The 15431-nt window shown below is 55.9% G+C and overlaps 1 protein-coding gene across 1 annotated transcript in view; it reads left to right on the top strand.

Moving 5' to 3' along the window:
- ZCCHC24 (zinc finger CCHC-type containing 24) overlaps nt 1–13872 on the top strand; it is a 64642-nt gene extending 50770 nt beyond the window's left edge. Inside the window, exons 3-4 of the mRNA XM_066242740.1 lie at nt 1196–1360; nt 9823–13872. Of these exons, the coding sequence (XP_066098837.1) occupies nt 1196–1360; nt 9823–9936 (279 nt within the window). The 3' untranslated portion in view covers nt 9937–13872. The remainder of the gene's footprint in view (nt 1–1195; nt 1361–9822) is intronic.
- The last annotated feature ends 1559 nt before the right edge of the window (nt 13873–15431 follow it).

Raw genomic sequence — 15431 nt, 5'->3', positions numbered from 1 at the left:
TCAGGCAAGAGAAAGCTAGTTATTTAATACATAGAGTGCAGTTACAGATCACCAGGAAAAATACCAAACCCCAGCGAGAAAAAACATTTACAAAGGATTTGAACTAACAGTTCATAAAGGAGATGCACAGTTCTGAGGTGCTTGGGAATGTCTCTCTCGCTCATAATAGAAGACGTACAAGTCAAAGCTACTCAGAATGTTTTCTGCCTCTTAGATTGGCAACAGTGAAAACTGTCCGTGAGGATAAGATGTTAAATTAGTATACCCAGGGTGTGAGAAACTTGTCATTACCTTTAAAAATTAAAAGTTCACATACCAATTTTATTTTTAGGAATTTATCCCACAAATAATGTCCTCTCTCTCTCTCTCTCTCTCTCTCTCTCTCTCTCTCTCTCTCACACACACACACACACACACACACACACACACAGCTGTTCCCTGGAGCATTGTTTGTAATAGTGGAAAAGTGGAAACCACCCAGATGTTCTGTAACAGGGACTGGCAAACACTGGAACTTGTATGCATGTGAATACTATGCAACTGTTAGCCAGAAAACAGCGGCTCTGTACTGGTGTAGAAAAGGGTATTTTATTATATATATCTTACAATAATATGTCCAAGGTACATTATTAAGTAAAAAAAAAAAAAAGGTCCAGAGCCGGTAAAATGTTTCTGTCCGAGTGAGGGAGAGGAAGCACGGTGCACACAGGCTGCGTGTGTTTGAGTGCAGGACGTGTCTTTGGGTCGGTGTGCCTAAAGGAGATGAAGATGCCTCCAGCTAGGGCAGAGGGTGGCCAGGAGCAGCGGTGAGGGAAACACTGCACATGTGGAGGCTGCCTGGTGCCTACGTTGTCTCTTCAATAACCATTCAAACCACACCACTGTGCAGGTTCATGTGACCACCAGCCACCTCTTTATGACCTCTGAGTTAAAGAAGTAATTCCTAGCCACCATCAAGTACTTCGCTTTCTTAAATCTTCTTCACCTTCCACCACCTCCTCTATTCCTCTGTCTCCCAGACTTGGATTCTCGCGTTTGCTCTGGGGTAACGCCGGTGTCCCTTGAATTGGGAACAGAGTGCTTGCATGCAGGGGTACAGGGTATGAAAGCTGAAGGGGAGGCTGTGGGGACCCGGTGGGGGCAGAATTTTGGCCTGGTGGGCCCCAAATCCCTGTGTCTGCTTCCTGTCCTCTAGGCACGCCCCAAAGGCGAGGGTCTGACCCCATACCAGGGCAAAAAGCGCTGCTTCGGTGAGTACAAGTGTCCCAAGTGCAAGAGAAAATGGATGAGTGGAAACTCCTGGGCCAACATGGGGCAGGAGTGCATCAAGTGCCACATCAACGTGTACCCGCACAAGCAGGTGAGCAGCGGGCGGGCAGGCGGGCAGCCGCGGGGAAGCAGTGTGGTGGCTCTCTGAAGGGCAGAGGGGGGGTGACCTTGTCCTTTTATTAGGTCTCCTCCTTATGACAAATATGAGACCAGGTCCCTCCAAATTAGCTCTTTCTTTCCTTGTCTCATCTGACGTGGGGGTGACAGAGTACCTGTCGCCCTGAGAAGGGGAGGAGAAAGTGGAAGCCATACCAGGACCCCGACACTGCAGACCTCAGGGAAATTTTGGCAGTTACGAACTGGAGTGCTGTTGTGAGACAAAGAGGGATGTGAGGGTAGCAGGGTGCTTTAAAAACCTGCGTTTTGTTCAGGTGTTCCTCCAGCTGACTCATGCATGCAGGCAGCTCTGTGTGCCAGGCGCTGGGCACAGGGCTAGTGGCTGAGGCGCCCGGGGACCTGCCCTGGTGGGAAGGGGCTGAGGCGGCTCATCCCAGGGAAAACCTACACACCGGAGGCTGCAAGGAGATGACACTTACTCTGGGACCTGAAGCAGAGACTTTTCACAAATGGGGGTGAGGGGCAGCCATCCTAGGAAGAGGGAGGGTATATAGCAGGTGCAGATGCCCTGAGGCCATTCAGACGTGGGATGCTCAGCCCAGAGTGTGAGGGGGTGGGAGCAGGGAGTGAGGCAAGGGGCAGGGGGGATGCTCCAGCCCAGAGTGTGAGGGAGTGGGAGCAGGGAGCGAGGCAAGGGGCAGGGGGGATGCTCCAGCCCAGAGTGTGAGGGAGTGGGAGCAGGGAGCGAGAGACAAGGGGCAGGGGGGATGCTCCAGCCCCGAGTGTGAGGGAGTGGGAGCAGGGAGCGAGAGGCAAGGGGCAGGGGGGATGCTCCAGCCCAGAGTGTGAGGGAGTGGGAGCAGGGAGTGAGGCAAGGGGCAGGGGGGATGCTCCAGCCCAGAGTGTGAGGGAGTGGGAGCGAGAGGCAAGGGGCAGGGGGGATGCTCCAGCCCAGAGTGTGAGGGAATGGGAGCGAGAGGCAAGGGGCAGGGGGGATGCTCCAGCCCAGAGTGTGAGGGAGTGGGAACAGGGAGCGAGAGGCAAGGGGCAGGGGGGATACTCCAGCCCAGAGTGTGAGGGAGTGGGAGCAGGGAGCGAGAGGCAAGGGGCAGGGGGGATGCTCCAGCCCAGAGTGTGAGGGAGTGGGAGCAGGGAGCGAGAGGCAAGGGGCAGGGGGGATGCTCCAGCCCAGAGTGTGAGGGAGTGGGAGCAGGGAGCGAGAGGCAAGGGGCAGGGGGGATGCTCCAGCCCAGAGTGTGAGAGAGTGGGAGCAGGGAGCGAGAGGCAAGGGGCAGGGGGGATGCTCCAGCCCAGAGTGTGAGGGAGTGGGAGCAGGGAGTGAGGCAAGGGGCAGGGGGGATGCTCCAGCCCAGAGTGTGAGGGAGTGGGAGCAGGGAGTGAGGCAAGGGGCAGGGGGGATGCTCCAGCCCAGAGTGTGAGGGAGTGGGAGCAGGGAGCGAGAGGCAAGGGGCAGGGGGGATGCTCCAGCCCAGAGTGTGAGGGAGTGGGAGCAGGGAACGAGAGGCAAGGGGCAGGGGGGATGCTCCAGCCCAGAGTGTGAGGGAGTGGGAGCAGGGAGTGAGGCAAGGGGCAGGGGGGATGCTCCAGCCCAGAGTGTGAGGGAGTGGGAGCAGGGAGCGAGAGGCAAGGGGCAGGGGGCTGAACGCCACTCCCCAGAACTTTGGGGCCACAAGAGGAAACTCCTGCTTCACAAGAGGGTCTTCTGCTTTGTTTTGAGATTACTCTGCTCACGGAGCTGTGGCAGACCAGGCTTCCTGGCCAGCCTGCAGAGGGAACACCTTTGTCCATTCTCTTTGGCAGGTGTGATTGTGGGGAGAAGCAGACAAGTGGGACAGGAGCTGGGGCTGGGGGTGGCTGTCACAGCCCTGGAGAGCCAGGAACATGTTGCAGACAAATGAGAATGACCCGGGAGAAAGCGAAGGCTGATGGTGCAGGGGCAGAAGGTGATGCCTTGTTGTCGGCATGGAAGCGAGGGAGGTGGGGTGATGAGGAAGATGGCTGGGTTTGATGGTGCAAGAAGAGAAATGTCACTTCCAAGACTTCTGTTTTCTCAGTGAAGTGGGACATGAGCTTTTCAGCTAATAGTGAAGGTGAAGAGTGTGGTGGGCTTGAGGAAGGACATGCAACAGAGGAAGCAGGCCTACCAGAGAAACTTGCTGGGCCTGCAGGCTGCATACCCAGCCTGGGGTGGGGGGCACTGAATCATAATTGGCACTGAAGCCATCAGCCCAGTTCTTTGACTTGCCGCAGCTGGGCTTGCTGGGCAGAGCGGCTGGGGAAGGGGAACAGGGCTACGGGAGCAGAGGGAACGGGGGGAGTTCCGGGGAGGAAGATCGAAGAGTGGGCATCTTTGGACGAATGTGATCATGCAGGGTGCTGGGGCATCAGTCCAGAGGCAGGAAGGGAAGCCAGAGGGCTCTGCGGGAGGGCTGCTAGGACTGGGTGTGGGTCAGGGGACCAGTGGCTGGACAGAGCCGTTCCTGAAGAGGGCCCAGTTCAGGGCGTGCTAGGAGAGAAGGCCGCTGTTGAGGAGGTGGTCAGGGCACTGAGGAGCCGGGATGGGCAAGTCTTCCCTGGGTGAGCTGGGTCACCAAGGAAATGGCAGCAGCAGTGGGTGGAGGAGCCTGGGAGTGGGTGGCCCACTGAGGCAGTGATGAGGCTGAGCTCTGATGGGGAGGGAGGGTGTGGCTAAGGGGCTGGGTGGGAGTGGCACAGGGTGGGCAGTACTGGTGAGGGAATAGCACGTGCAGCGTAGGGCACAGGGCTGGCACGGAGCTGGGGAGGGGCTGGGAGGGAAGCAGAGTGCGGAGGGGCAGCATCGGCTGGTCGGAGGGCATGGCAGAGAATTTGGTCTCTGCTACTGGAAGAGTGAGGAGAGGGTTCTCATGGTTGAAAATTCTGAGATTTCATGGCCCTCATGCTGGCCACTGTCCCTCACCCCCGAGGCTTCAGGGTTCTCGTCACCTGCACCGTCACACCTAAGCAGGCAGACTGGAAACGCCATGGCAGACAGCGGGTGAGGGCCATGCCCACGTCCTAATGGCACCGAGGGAGAGGCCTTGGCCCAGAGTGCCAAGACAGGCCTGGTGACCCAGCGGGTGGATGGGCATAGGGCCCCTGATATGCACGTATTGCTTTGGGAGCCTGTCTGCAGGGCGGGGTTGGTGTGGGTAGTCCAGGAGACTGTGTCCCAGGTCCTGAAGTCTTCCTGTTGATTCCTGGCAGGGTCTGGGACCCCAGTCCAAAACTACCAGCCCGCCATGTCTGACGGCCAGCATGCTCACCCTTTGGCTGAACTCTGCCCTCCCTACCCTTGGGAGTGGCAGGCCCGTTCGGAGGGTCCATGCTTCCCACCACCAGACAGCATGTCTCTGAGGGCTCGCGCCAGGTCTGTGCAGGTGCCGAAGGAAGACGAAGGTCGGGGGGTTGCTAGCTGTGCCAGGAGCTTCCTCTCCCACCGAACAGAATGCAGTCAGACAGGGTTAGTGGGGGGCAGACAGGGTTAGTGGGGGGCAGACAGGGTTAGTGAGGGGCAGACAGGGTTAGTGGGGGGCAGTCAGGGTTAGTGGGGGGCAGCCAGGGTTAGTGAGGGGCAGACAGGGTTAGTGGGGGGCAGACAGGGTTAGTGGGGGGCAGTCAGGGTTAGTGGGGGGCAATCAGGGTTAGTGGGGGGCAGACAGGGTTAGTGGGGGGCAGTCAGGGTTAGTGGGGGGCAGACAGGGTTAGTGGGGGGCAGTCAGGGTTAGTGGGGGGCAGACAGGGTTAGTGGGGGGCAATCAGGGTTAGTGGGGGGCAGACAGGGTTAGTGGGGGGCAGTCAGGGTTAGTGGGGGGCAGACAGGGTTAGTGGGGGGCAGCCAGACGTCCTGGCTGAGTCATGGGTGGCGTGCCTTTCAGGGCACCGTTCGCCAAGCACCTGCACCAGGTCATGTGTGCTCTGCCCTCCACCTGCTATTCCGGTCACCCCATTTCACAGGGAGGAACAGCATGGTCCTGAGAAGCATGTGGCCTCCCAGGGTCCCCAGGTGGAAGTGGTCCCTCAGAGTTGAACCTGCCTGTTTGGAGACAGTCCAGTGAACTGTCCGGAGCCTGGCCCTGAGGCACACAGGCCCCGTTTGTGTCCCAGCTTGGCCTCCCATGAACTGACCCGTATGCTGGACCAGAGGCACGTGTTGCGGTGCAGGAGGGAGGAGGCAGGCCACAGGGGGCTGTCAGTGATAGGAGAGGGCAGTGGGGGCGTGATGGCTGCAGCGAGCAGCCACCTGGCACTCCTCTGAACCCTGGAAAGGGGTGTGAGACTCACCCAAAGTTAGTGGAGAAGCTGGGAATCATGATGAGGGATCAAGTGTGGAGCTAGAGGAGGCAGATGAGCGGCCTGGGTGGGGACAAGGGAGCGGGGAGGGCAGATCACAGTGGCAGGCTGGGCAGGTGGAAGGTGCCACTTTCTGCAGGGGCTCAAACAGACAGGGGCTTGGGTCTGTGCTGGGGGTCCGGGAGGCTCAGTCCTTGCAACTTTCCCACCCTCTGTGATGTAAGCAGAGAGGAATGGCCCATACATCCAAGGCTGGAGGGACCCAACTTCCTGCCGTGACTCCAACCGCCTAGGCTCTAGCGCCTATATGGCCCTAGCACCCCTTCCTCAGGGTCAGGCCCCTTCGGGCTGTGCCACCATCCCAGAGCTGCCAATGAGCTCATCTGCTTCCTCGTTTCTAACCTGCCAAGCTCAGTCCAAGCACGACCTCCCTGGCCACCCTCCCCCATCTCAGTACTCGGGATCAGTCTCCTGGCCCAGTCTGGAAGGATTACCCAAAGCATACAGCACCGCTTCCCTCCCCCACCCCCACACTGAGCTCTTGTTTGTTGAACACTTACTGTGTGCAGCAGGAGACTGAGGCCAGCCAGACAGTCTAGGGAACTTGAGCAGGCTTACAGCCAGCCAGCAGCCGTGGGATCTAAGGGCCCCTGATTACCCAGCACCACCACCCTAGTCTCCTTTCACAGGGTTTGTTTTTTTTTAATAATTGTTTTTATTTTATTTTTTGAGAGAAACAAGAAGGGAGAGCAAAGGTGAGAAACATCAACTTGTAGTTGCTTTTGCTTTAGTTGTGCATTGATTGCTTCTCATACGTGCCTTGACCTGGGCTCAGCCAGTGACCCCTTGCTCAAGCCAACAACCTTGCTCAATGGTTTTTTCATGCCAGTGACCTTTGAGCCCCCCTCAAACCAGAGATCCCATGCTGGCAAGCCCATGCTCAGACCTGGTGACCTCAGGGCTTCACACCTGCGGCCTCCGCATTCTGAGTTGATGCTTTTATCCACTGTGCCACCACCCGTCTGCTCACAGGGGGTTTTCCCTCAGGGAAACTGCAAACTGGGCAGAGGGGTTGGTGTCAAGAGCTTTTGAAGAACCGAGAGGAAGGGTTTGGAGTCCCACCCTCTAGTCCTCCGTGGAGGAGAGGGGCTGCTTGATTTCTCCTGCACCCTGAGCTCTGACCTCTGGGGCAGCCATCTCCTGAGAACTGTCCTCTTCCCCTCTCCTTCCTCCTCTGCCACATCTGTTTTCTGTCAGGCTCCAGCTGAGCGCCCCCCCCAAGCTGGCCCTGCCCCCCACAGAAGAAAACACTACGGAGCTTTGCCTCGCTGCAGGGGTGGGGGTGGCCCTGGGTGATCAGTCCCAGCTGCTGCTGTTTTCCCTGCACCGGAGGCGGGGAGTCGTCTTGACAGCTCGCTCTGCTCCTTCCCCAGTCCAGTGGCAGGCGGGCCTGAGCAAGGACCCATGGGGCAGGGTGGGAGAGAGGCCCCGCTAGGGCGAAAGCACAGCCAAGGCGAAATGGGAGGATATTGCAGGGGTGCTTCACAGTGACTCAGACAGTCTCCTGCCCAGCCTGCTTCCAGGGCTACATAGCACTGACAGTGATACTGTGTGATAGAAACCATGGTCACACTGAGCTGCTCATGGCCAGGCACTGTCTCAACCGCTTTGCACGGATTCGCTCACTCACTCTTCACGGCAGCCTATCAAGTGGGTGCTCTTATCAGCCTCGATTTAGAGGAGAAAATTGGGGCATGTGGAGGTTCAGTGACTTGCTTTGGTCACAGCAATGATGTCTTGCAGTGCTCTTGATGGTTATAAAGTTCTCTAAGACAGTCATCCCATTGAGTTCTCCCTCTGGGACATGGACAGTGAATGTCATTCAGCTCCCACCTGGGTCACAGAAGGGCAAGTTGAGGTTCTGGAGGAGAAAGGTCTTGCCCACCAGCCCTCGGCAGACAGGGGAAGCTGCAGGCCCCTGGATAAGAAAGACCCTTACTGTCCTGGAACTTCCGTTTCCTTACCGGTAGGCAGACGGTGACAGCCCCTTGCCAGAGGGCATGCAGTTGGGTGCAATAAGTTACGTGGCAGCACTGTGCACAGCAATAAGTTATGTGGGAGCAAGCAGGTGTTAGCCTGCACACTCTGGGCCCCACAGCGAAGACCGGTTCAGGGAAGGGACCCTGGCCAGCATGGAGAAGGGAAGGGGAGTGGAAGTCAAGCTGGGTTTGGTCACTGGGGGTGGGGGAGACTTCTGTGTGACCTTGTATGGCTGGGATCCCTAGGATGAGAGTATAGGGACCTGGATGTCAGTTCAAGTACAGCTCAAGCAATAAGCTGAGCCAGTGAGCTCATCTGGGCTGCAGGGAGCTCTGGCCCTTGGGACTTGTAGGCTGTGCCCTTGGATGCTACTGGTGTCCGTGGAGAGGTTTGAGAGGGCAGGGCATGGGGCTTTCCTAGGCCTTCCAGCTGGGAATCCTGGCTTCAACTTTTATTGACTTTCTACCAGCTGGTGTCCCCCTTCCAGTAATAATAATAATAATAAACATAAACATTAGTGGCTTCTATATGCTATGTCTTTCTATTCCTGAACATAATTGAGTTGGAACAGTGATCTCCTGATGAAAGTGTTAACAGCATCCCCTTTCACAGATGGGGAAATGGAGGGTTGGAGATGAGGTGTCTTGCCAAGCTCATGGGTAGCAGAGCTGGTGTTCCAGCCCAGGCTTGACATGGAGATAAACTGTCTCCTCTCCTCTGGCCAGGACAGCCATCGTCTGTAAGCCCCTTGAGACGAGGCCGTGGCTCCTGCCCTTTGTCCAGTCCACCCTATGTATCTTTAGGCCAGAGGCACAGGGATGGGCTTTATGCCTCCCTGCCAGCCACAGTCCCTGCACTCAACTCCTGGAGCCTCTGCTGCATAACCGGGCAGAAAAGCCAGTATTCCACTTCTGAGCAGTGTGCAGTCTGGCCAGGGGGACAGTGCTCACTCTCGGTGACTTTCAGGACCATCCTGGGTCATGGTGACTGGCACTGAGCCTCCCTGCCCCACTACCAGCCTGTAGCTCTTGTCCCCTCTCCTGTGGCTCCCAGCTGGCCCTGACCAGCTTCCTCTGAGCCCCCCCCAAGTCTGTGTGGGGGACCCCTCTGCATGTAGGGGTTCTGGGCTGGGGCTGTGCCAAGAAACTGCCTTAGGAGGCGTGCCTAATAGCATCCATAAACTTTCCAAGGAGACAAGGCTTTGCTGGCTTTTAAGAGCCAGGGAGGGAGAAACAGAGGGAGCAGGGAGGCTCCCCTGTAACAGATATGTGCCTAACACTGCACAGGGTAGCAGTACCTAGATGTCCAAACTCTTCTGGTGCCTGCAGATGAGGTGTGATGATGGCCCACTTTACAGATGTGGAAACTGAGGCTCCCTGAGGTCACACAGTGAGTGAGCAGCAGCATAAGTCTGGCAAATCACCTCCCTGCTCTGGGCCTCGGTTTCCTCTTGGGAAACAGTGAGTTTCCACTCGCCAAACATGGCAGATGGTGTGCCTGGCCTGGGAAGCGGGAAATTCAGAGTACCAGCGGCTGACCCCTCACAGAACAGAGGGCTCACTTCCCCCAGGCTTGCGGAGCTGTGGGCTCACTTCCCCCAGGCTTGCGGAGCTGTGACCGTGTCCAGGTTAAATTCTCTTTGAGTCCCGAGGCCGCATGAGTAGGCACGGGAGTGACAGTCGCCAGGGAAGCAGCGCTGGGTGCTGGGAGTCAGGAGGTTGGGCTTGGGTCTCCCTTGCTCTGGGGCTCGGTTTCCTTATCTGGATAATGTTTGTACACCTGTCTTGCTTCCATCTGGGGCTTTTGTGAGCTTCTGGTGGTGGGGGATGGGCAAAGAGGCGCTCAGACCCAGGCTCTGGGCGAAGGAGCCCCTTTCACAGCCCTGGCTCTAGCCCCAGACCTCAGTCTGTACCTCTGGGGACCCTCCCTGGACCCTCCCTGTGCACCTACCTGTCTCGCTCCTCTCTTTTTCATTCTGTGTCTGTCCCACTCCCCCTGATTCACTGTTTCTCGCTGTCCCCTCTGCTCCCCACCTTGAACCCTCTTCCTCCTGCTTCTCTGCAGAGACCCCTGGAGAAGCCCGATGGCCTGGACGTGTCTGACCAGAGCAAGGAGCACCCCCAGCACCTGTGCGAGAAGTGCAAGGTGCTGGGTTACTACTGCCGCCGCGTGCAGTGACGGCCTGCCCTCCGCTCCCGACACCCTGCACCAGCCAGAGGAGACGCCACCTCCCTGTGCCCATCGTGTTGCTACATGTCCCGGGGGAGGGGTCCTCACAGGCGTGCAGTCTGGGTAGGGGGATCTTAGGCTCTCGTCTCGTGTGTGTTGACAGACAGTGTTACTGACATGGCTGTCCCGCAGAAGGCCGGGTCTCCGGGACTCTGCGGGGGACGGGGGCTGTGTGGAGGAGACGGGTGAGCAGAGCTTGATGCACAGGATCCCACAAAGCCCTTGGGGTGCCCTGAAAATTCTCCTCTGAGACTCCCTTTGGGGTGAGCAGCCTCGTATGGCCACAAGTGCACTAAACTCACTGTGAACCCCAAAGCCTGTAGGGGACCGTCTCCCCAAAACCAGCCAGGCTGCTTTCTCCTACCCAGAGCCTTCCAGTTTGCCCGGGTAGAAAGTCCCTCTCAGAAAGCCCTATTTTTCTGTCCTGTTCAAGTCAGCAATCATGGTAAGCTGACACCTGTTTCCGCAGCTGCTGGGAGTGGCCTCTGCCCCTTGCCCAATTTGAGCCCCAAACCTGACCAACTCTGGCATCACTGATACTGCACCCTGGTTCTGCACCCCTTGCCCATAGACCCAGAGGTCAGGGAGGTAGTAAATGCCGGACAGTGTCCCAAGGTGTGACCTGGGGACATGAGGCAATGCCTGCCCCTCCCTACCAGCACGTACTTCCCCACTCGCTTGGATTTTGTCCATTCTCTCCCCTTCTCTCCCCTTCCTCACCTCCCACCCATGCTCCATCTCCAGTCCAGCTTATAGGGCCCATTTTAGACACCATGCTGACAGGAAGGACGCTGGCCTGGCAGCCTGGAGACCTAGGTTCAAATGCTAGCCCTGCCACTGATGAACTGTGGACCTTGGGAAGGACTTCTCTCTGGGCCTCAGTTTCCCCACTAGTTAAGTGAGAGAGTGACACTAGCAAGCCCAGAGGCCCATTTCCATTCTGATCTGGGACCCAGCCCAACTGGGTGTCATCTCCTAGCACACAGGGCTTACTCTGGAGTCACCGGGTTCGTCCTCCACACCATCACCCATCAGCGGCCACTTTAAGAAGCCGAGCTGAGGGATGCCAGTCCTCCCCTGTCCCCTTGCAGAACAAGCTCTGAGCTCTGCCTATTGTCCCCCTCACCCTGCAAAAGTGAAGGAGGACTCTCCCCTCCACCTCACACGGGGCAACCCCAAGACAAGCTGCAGAACCTCTCATTCATAAACTGGGGACGATGATTTCCTACCTCCCGAGGGAGCAGGGAGGCCTCTTGGCCCGTCTGTTGGTCAGGGGCATGGACAGCTGCGAGGGGCGCGTTCTCCTGGCCCCTCTCCCCGACCAGAAGCCCTATTTTTATTGTCATGCCAATGTTCCTTTCTCCCAGTGACAGGGAGAGAACTGGTTGTCAGGAGTGAGTCACTTGATTTTGCCCCAACATTATGCCTCTGTGGAAAAAAATCAGACCATGAAATGAGCCTGAAATTCAGTGTTGACCACGGCTCAGGACACCCAACTGGCGTCCGGTTGCCTTGCTTTGAAATGAAAATGTTTGTACAACTGAGGAGTAAAGTGTTGACTAGGGGTCCAGAGAGCGAGCTGGAAAGATGGAGTGGGTGTGCCTGAAGTCAGGGGCTACAGAGCAGAGATCGGGGTTATGCCCTCTGAGTACTTAAAGGAGGGCATCTGCTCCAGCCTGAGCCCGAGAGCTGCTTCCCTCCTGCTGGCAGCAGCGACACCCGGCCAGCCACGGCGAGCGTCCTCCCCGCTCATGGGGGGTGCGCTGAGGAGGTTCGTCCACCTGTTTCCTGCTTTCTCCATGGTGTCAAGGTGAGCTGGAGTCGCCCTGGTGAAGGCACTCTGTCCCCAAGGAGAAGCTGCTCCTGTCAGTCATCTTAGTGCACTGGGAAAGATAATGTCGCAGTGGTGGGCGGGGCACTGTCTCCTATGACAGGACCAGGGTCCTGGCCTCACAGTGGGACGTTGGCCCCAGGGGGCCTGGGGCCTGCCAACTGTGCTGCAACAGTGGGGGAAGCCCATACCCTAAAAAGAGCCCCGACTCCAGGTTGCTGGAGGCCAGAGCCTCCATGGGCCAACGGAGATGGGCCGTCACCTTCAAGTGACCTTTTCAGTGGCTTGTCCAGTTGGCAGCCATTGCCCCTGCCATCTGTGCAGAGCTGGCCACCACGGGGCAGGCCTCTGCCCCAGGCAGCCCCTCTGCAATCCCCCACCTGTGCTGTTCTGGCTGAATTTGGGAGCTCTCTGAGGTCAGTAGAGCCACTGATGTCCAGGCTGGATGCTGTGAGAATTAAGTGCTCAGAGGGCCTGGGAGCCCCGGGGACAAGAAAGTGTGTGTGTGGTTTTAGTATGTTCAAAAGGGACAATCGCTTGCAGTTAGTAGATCTAGTGGTCTAGCTGGGAGATAACATTGTTTACCCCGGATGAAGTATTCAATAGCTCTAATTGTGAATTTGTATTTATTTTGAGTTATACTTGACACAGAATTCCTTTTTTTAAAGAAAAATACTATTTGTGTATTTTGAAAAAAAAATCATAGATGTTAAAATTTCTGCATGGTTACCAATTATTCTTACAACACTGAATTTGTTACCTTCTTCAAAAAAATCTTCACAGTGATTTTTGTCTGTATATATTTGAACACCTTTTTTTAAAAAAAGATAGAAAAAAGAAAAATATAATTGTTTGGTTTTTGAGATTACAAAATAAACAAGAAGAGGCATTTTCAAACTTCAGCGCTTCAGGAGGGCAATAGAATATCATGAAAATTTCTGGAGTATTTTGCAAACCTTGTTGAGCTGCAAGAGCATATTTATGATGAGAACTTTTCTCTGGGTGTTTTTGGTTCTTTTTTTTTTACTATACTTTGGTCTGTAAAAAGTATGCAACTGAACTACATTAAGAAGAAAATATTGTCTACATAGAATATTATATAAAGTTGGTACATAATTCTGATGAGGAGAAGAAACCTTTGCAATTCTGTAAGCCATTTTGTTGTTATTTTGTGCTGTTTTCCTTGGATGAAAATATCAGTATTAAGTAGCCAGCATATTATCCAAGTACTTAGACTTATTAATATGTTTCTGTCCTGTATTTATACATATGTGTGTTTGGAACTATTGCCTTTTTAAGGAAGCTATTATTAGATTCATAGTGAAAAAGGGAATGGTGACCCCTATGAGCCTCTTCAGCGGAGTATAACAAACAGCATTGTAATCCATTTTCTTGCACCTTCTTATTATTATCCTGTTATTATGGTTATTAGTTTTGTAGGGAGGCAGGGAGTTGATCAGGGGAAGAAGAGGCATGTGACTAGCCCCTCTGTGGCCAGCCAGCTCCAAGGATGGCCTCCTTGGCCTGGTGAAGGGGCCCCGGTCAGCAGGGCTCCAGGAAAGAGGAATGGAGACGGTCTTCACACCCCTGTCACCTGAGCCGTGCCTCGGCCCCGAGCTCTCTGAACTGGGATGTGTCAGCCAGAATCCTCACCTGTCCTCCAACATTTAATAGACTTGAATCTACTCTAAATGAATCTTTAACCCAACATCACTACATTGTAGCCTGGTGCAACTAACCCTGACGTGTGGAAGGTGTTCCTGGGACTGGTGGTAGCAGGCTCGTGGCTCTCTGCTGCCAATCTCACCGTTTGTACCTCTTCCACTCCTGTGGGGTGACCTTTCCATGTCTGTATCTGTTAATATGTGCGTCCAGCTAAAAAGACAAACAACCCGTGGGCCCAGCATGGAGGGTGCATGGAAAGGGTCCTGCCCTCTCCAAAGGGTCGCCTCGGGATGGCATTCCGTTGTGTGCCTTATTTCTGGAGAATCTATATCCGGCTTGCCTAGAGAAATATAGTCTTTCATGCTGTATTAAAAGGACTTTAAAAGCAAGAGAGGCTCCTGGCTCTTCTTGTTTACAGAGAGCACCAGTGGGGCCGAGCGGGAGGGAGGGGCTTGGAGCCGCCCTTCCGCTCCCCTGGGCCTGGGTCAGCTTGTCCTTGCCCTGCCTCCACGCCATTGATTTGCCTCCTCCCAGCCCCTCGGCCCCAATTGCACACTCTCCAGGGGGAGCGTCCTCCCTGAGTTGGGCCCCAGACTGGGCGAGATTGTCAGCACATTAGGTCACACGTTAGCTCAGTGATGGGACTCCCGGGTGACCATATATAGGAGTGAATCTTCCTCGGAGCCAGCAGCCCTGGGTCTTGCTGCCCCTGCTCACACTTGGCCGCCTCACCGAAGCTGGGCTTTGGGCCTCAGACATCGGGCATCACTTAGTTAACAGAGTGAAGTATCTGTGGCCTGTTGGGAAGTTCTCAGGAGAAGGAACAGAGAGTCCCTCTTCGGAGCAGGTCCAGGGTGGGGCTGGCCTGTCACATGGTGGGGCGCTTGCTGAGGGACATAGGCAGGAAACCACAGCTCACAGGGCTAGGGAGCCATGGCTCAGGATCAGCACTCTGGTTGTTCTCAACCTCTCTGCTCACCAGAACCACCTATGGGATCCTTGGTCTCACCCTAGAGAAGCTGCAGACACAGGCTGGGTGTGTCTGCAGGTACCTAAAGCCCCAGATCAGTCCAATGCGCAAGGTTGAGAAATACCGAACTTTGTAATGGTCCCTCGTGGTCCGTGGGGGTGACAGGGGCATCAGCGAGGCCAGTGGGTGGGGGGCTCCAGCCTGACCAGAGGGTCATCACATTCTCAGCTCCAGCCAATTGCTGCTAAGAATATACTGCCTATGTGTGTGGGGGGGTGGGGGCTGGAAATCCAGGTTCTTTAGTGAAATTTTCTGATTTTTAAATTTTGGTAACTACGTTACTAAATGTTTAAGCAGTACACAGGTGATGCGATGTCTGTGGGCCTGCTCCAGGCGGTGGCCTCTGAGATGGAGCAGGGAAAACAAGGTGTGAGTCCTTGGGGTCAGGGGCCATGGATGGGGGACAGGCAGGGACAGAGCCCCAGACTCCAGAGGCAGGACCTCTTGTCCTGTTGGGGTACACAGCAAGTCCCAGAGGCCACCATGGGGCCCAGTGCACAGTGGGCCCCCCAGGGCCGCCAGGGGCTGTGGATCTGCTTCCACTGTTCGTGGCTCAGGCAGAAATGCCTGGACAGAGATCACGCAGGACGTCCGAGGGGAGCCAGCCTCGTCTGGGACTCCTGGGTGCATTTGCTCCCCGGCTGCGTCTGCAGAGCCCTTGCTGGGCTCTGCCCTGAGGCCGCAGATTTCCCCAGCTCTGTCCCGGTGTCACTGTGCGTGCACCTGTGTGCTTGTTTTGTTTTCTGTGGAAAGAAAACAAACCCAAGGCAAACAGTCTGCATTTTGACATTTCCCAGAGCGTGGAAACCAGTAATTCCCCTGGACAGGAAGGATTTCCGGTTGGACTTCATGTCCACGTTCAGACATTGCCAGCAGCTAAGGGCTAGGAGAGTTCGCCAGAGAAGGGTGTCAGGGGAC

The sequence above is a fragment of the Saccopteryx bilineata genome, chromosome 9 (genome assembly GCF_036850765.1).
Source record: "Saccopteryx bilineata isolate mSacBil1 chromosome 9, mSacBil1_pri_phased_curated, whole genome shotgun sequence".
Lineage (NCBI taxonomy): Eukaryota > Metazoa > Chordata > Mammalia > Chiroptera > Emballonuridae > Saccopteryx > Saccopteryx bilineata.
Note: the sequence above shows the minus strand (reverse complement) of the source record. Positions and strands in the feature narration are given on the sequence as shown.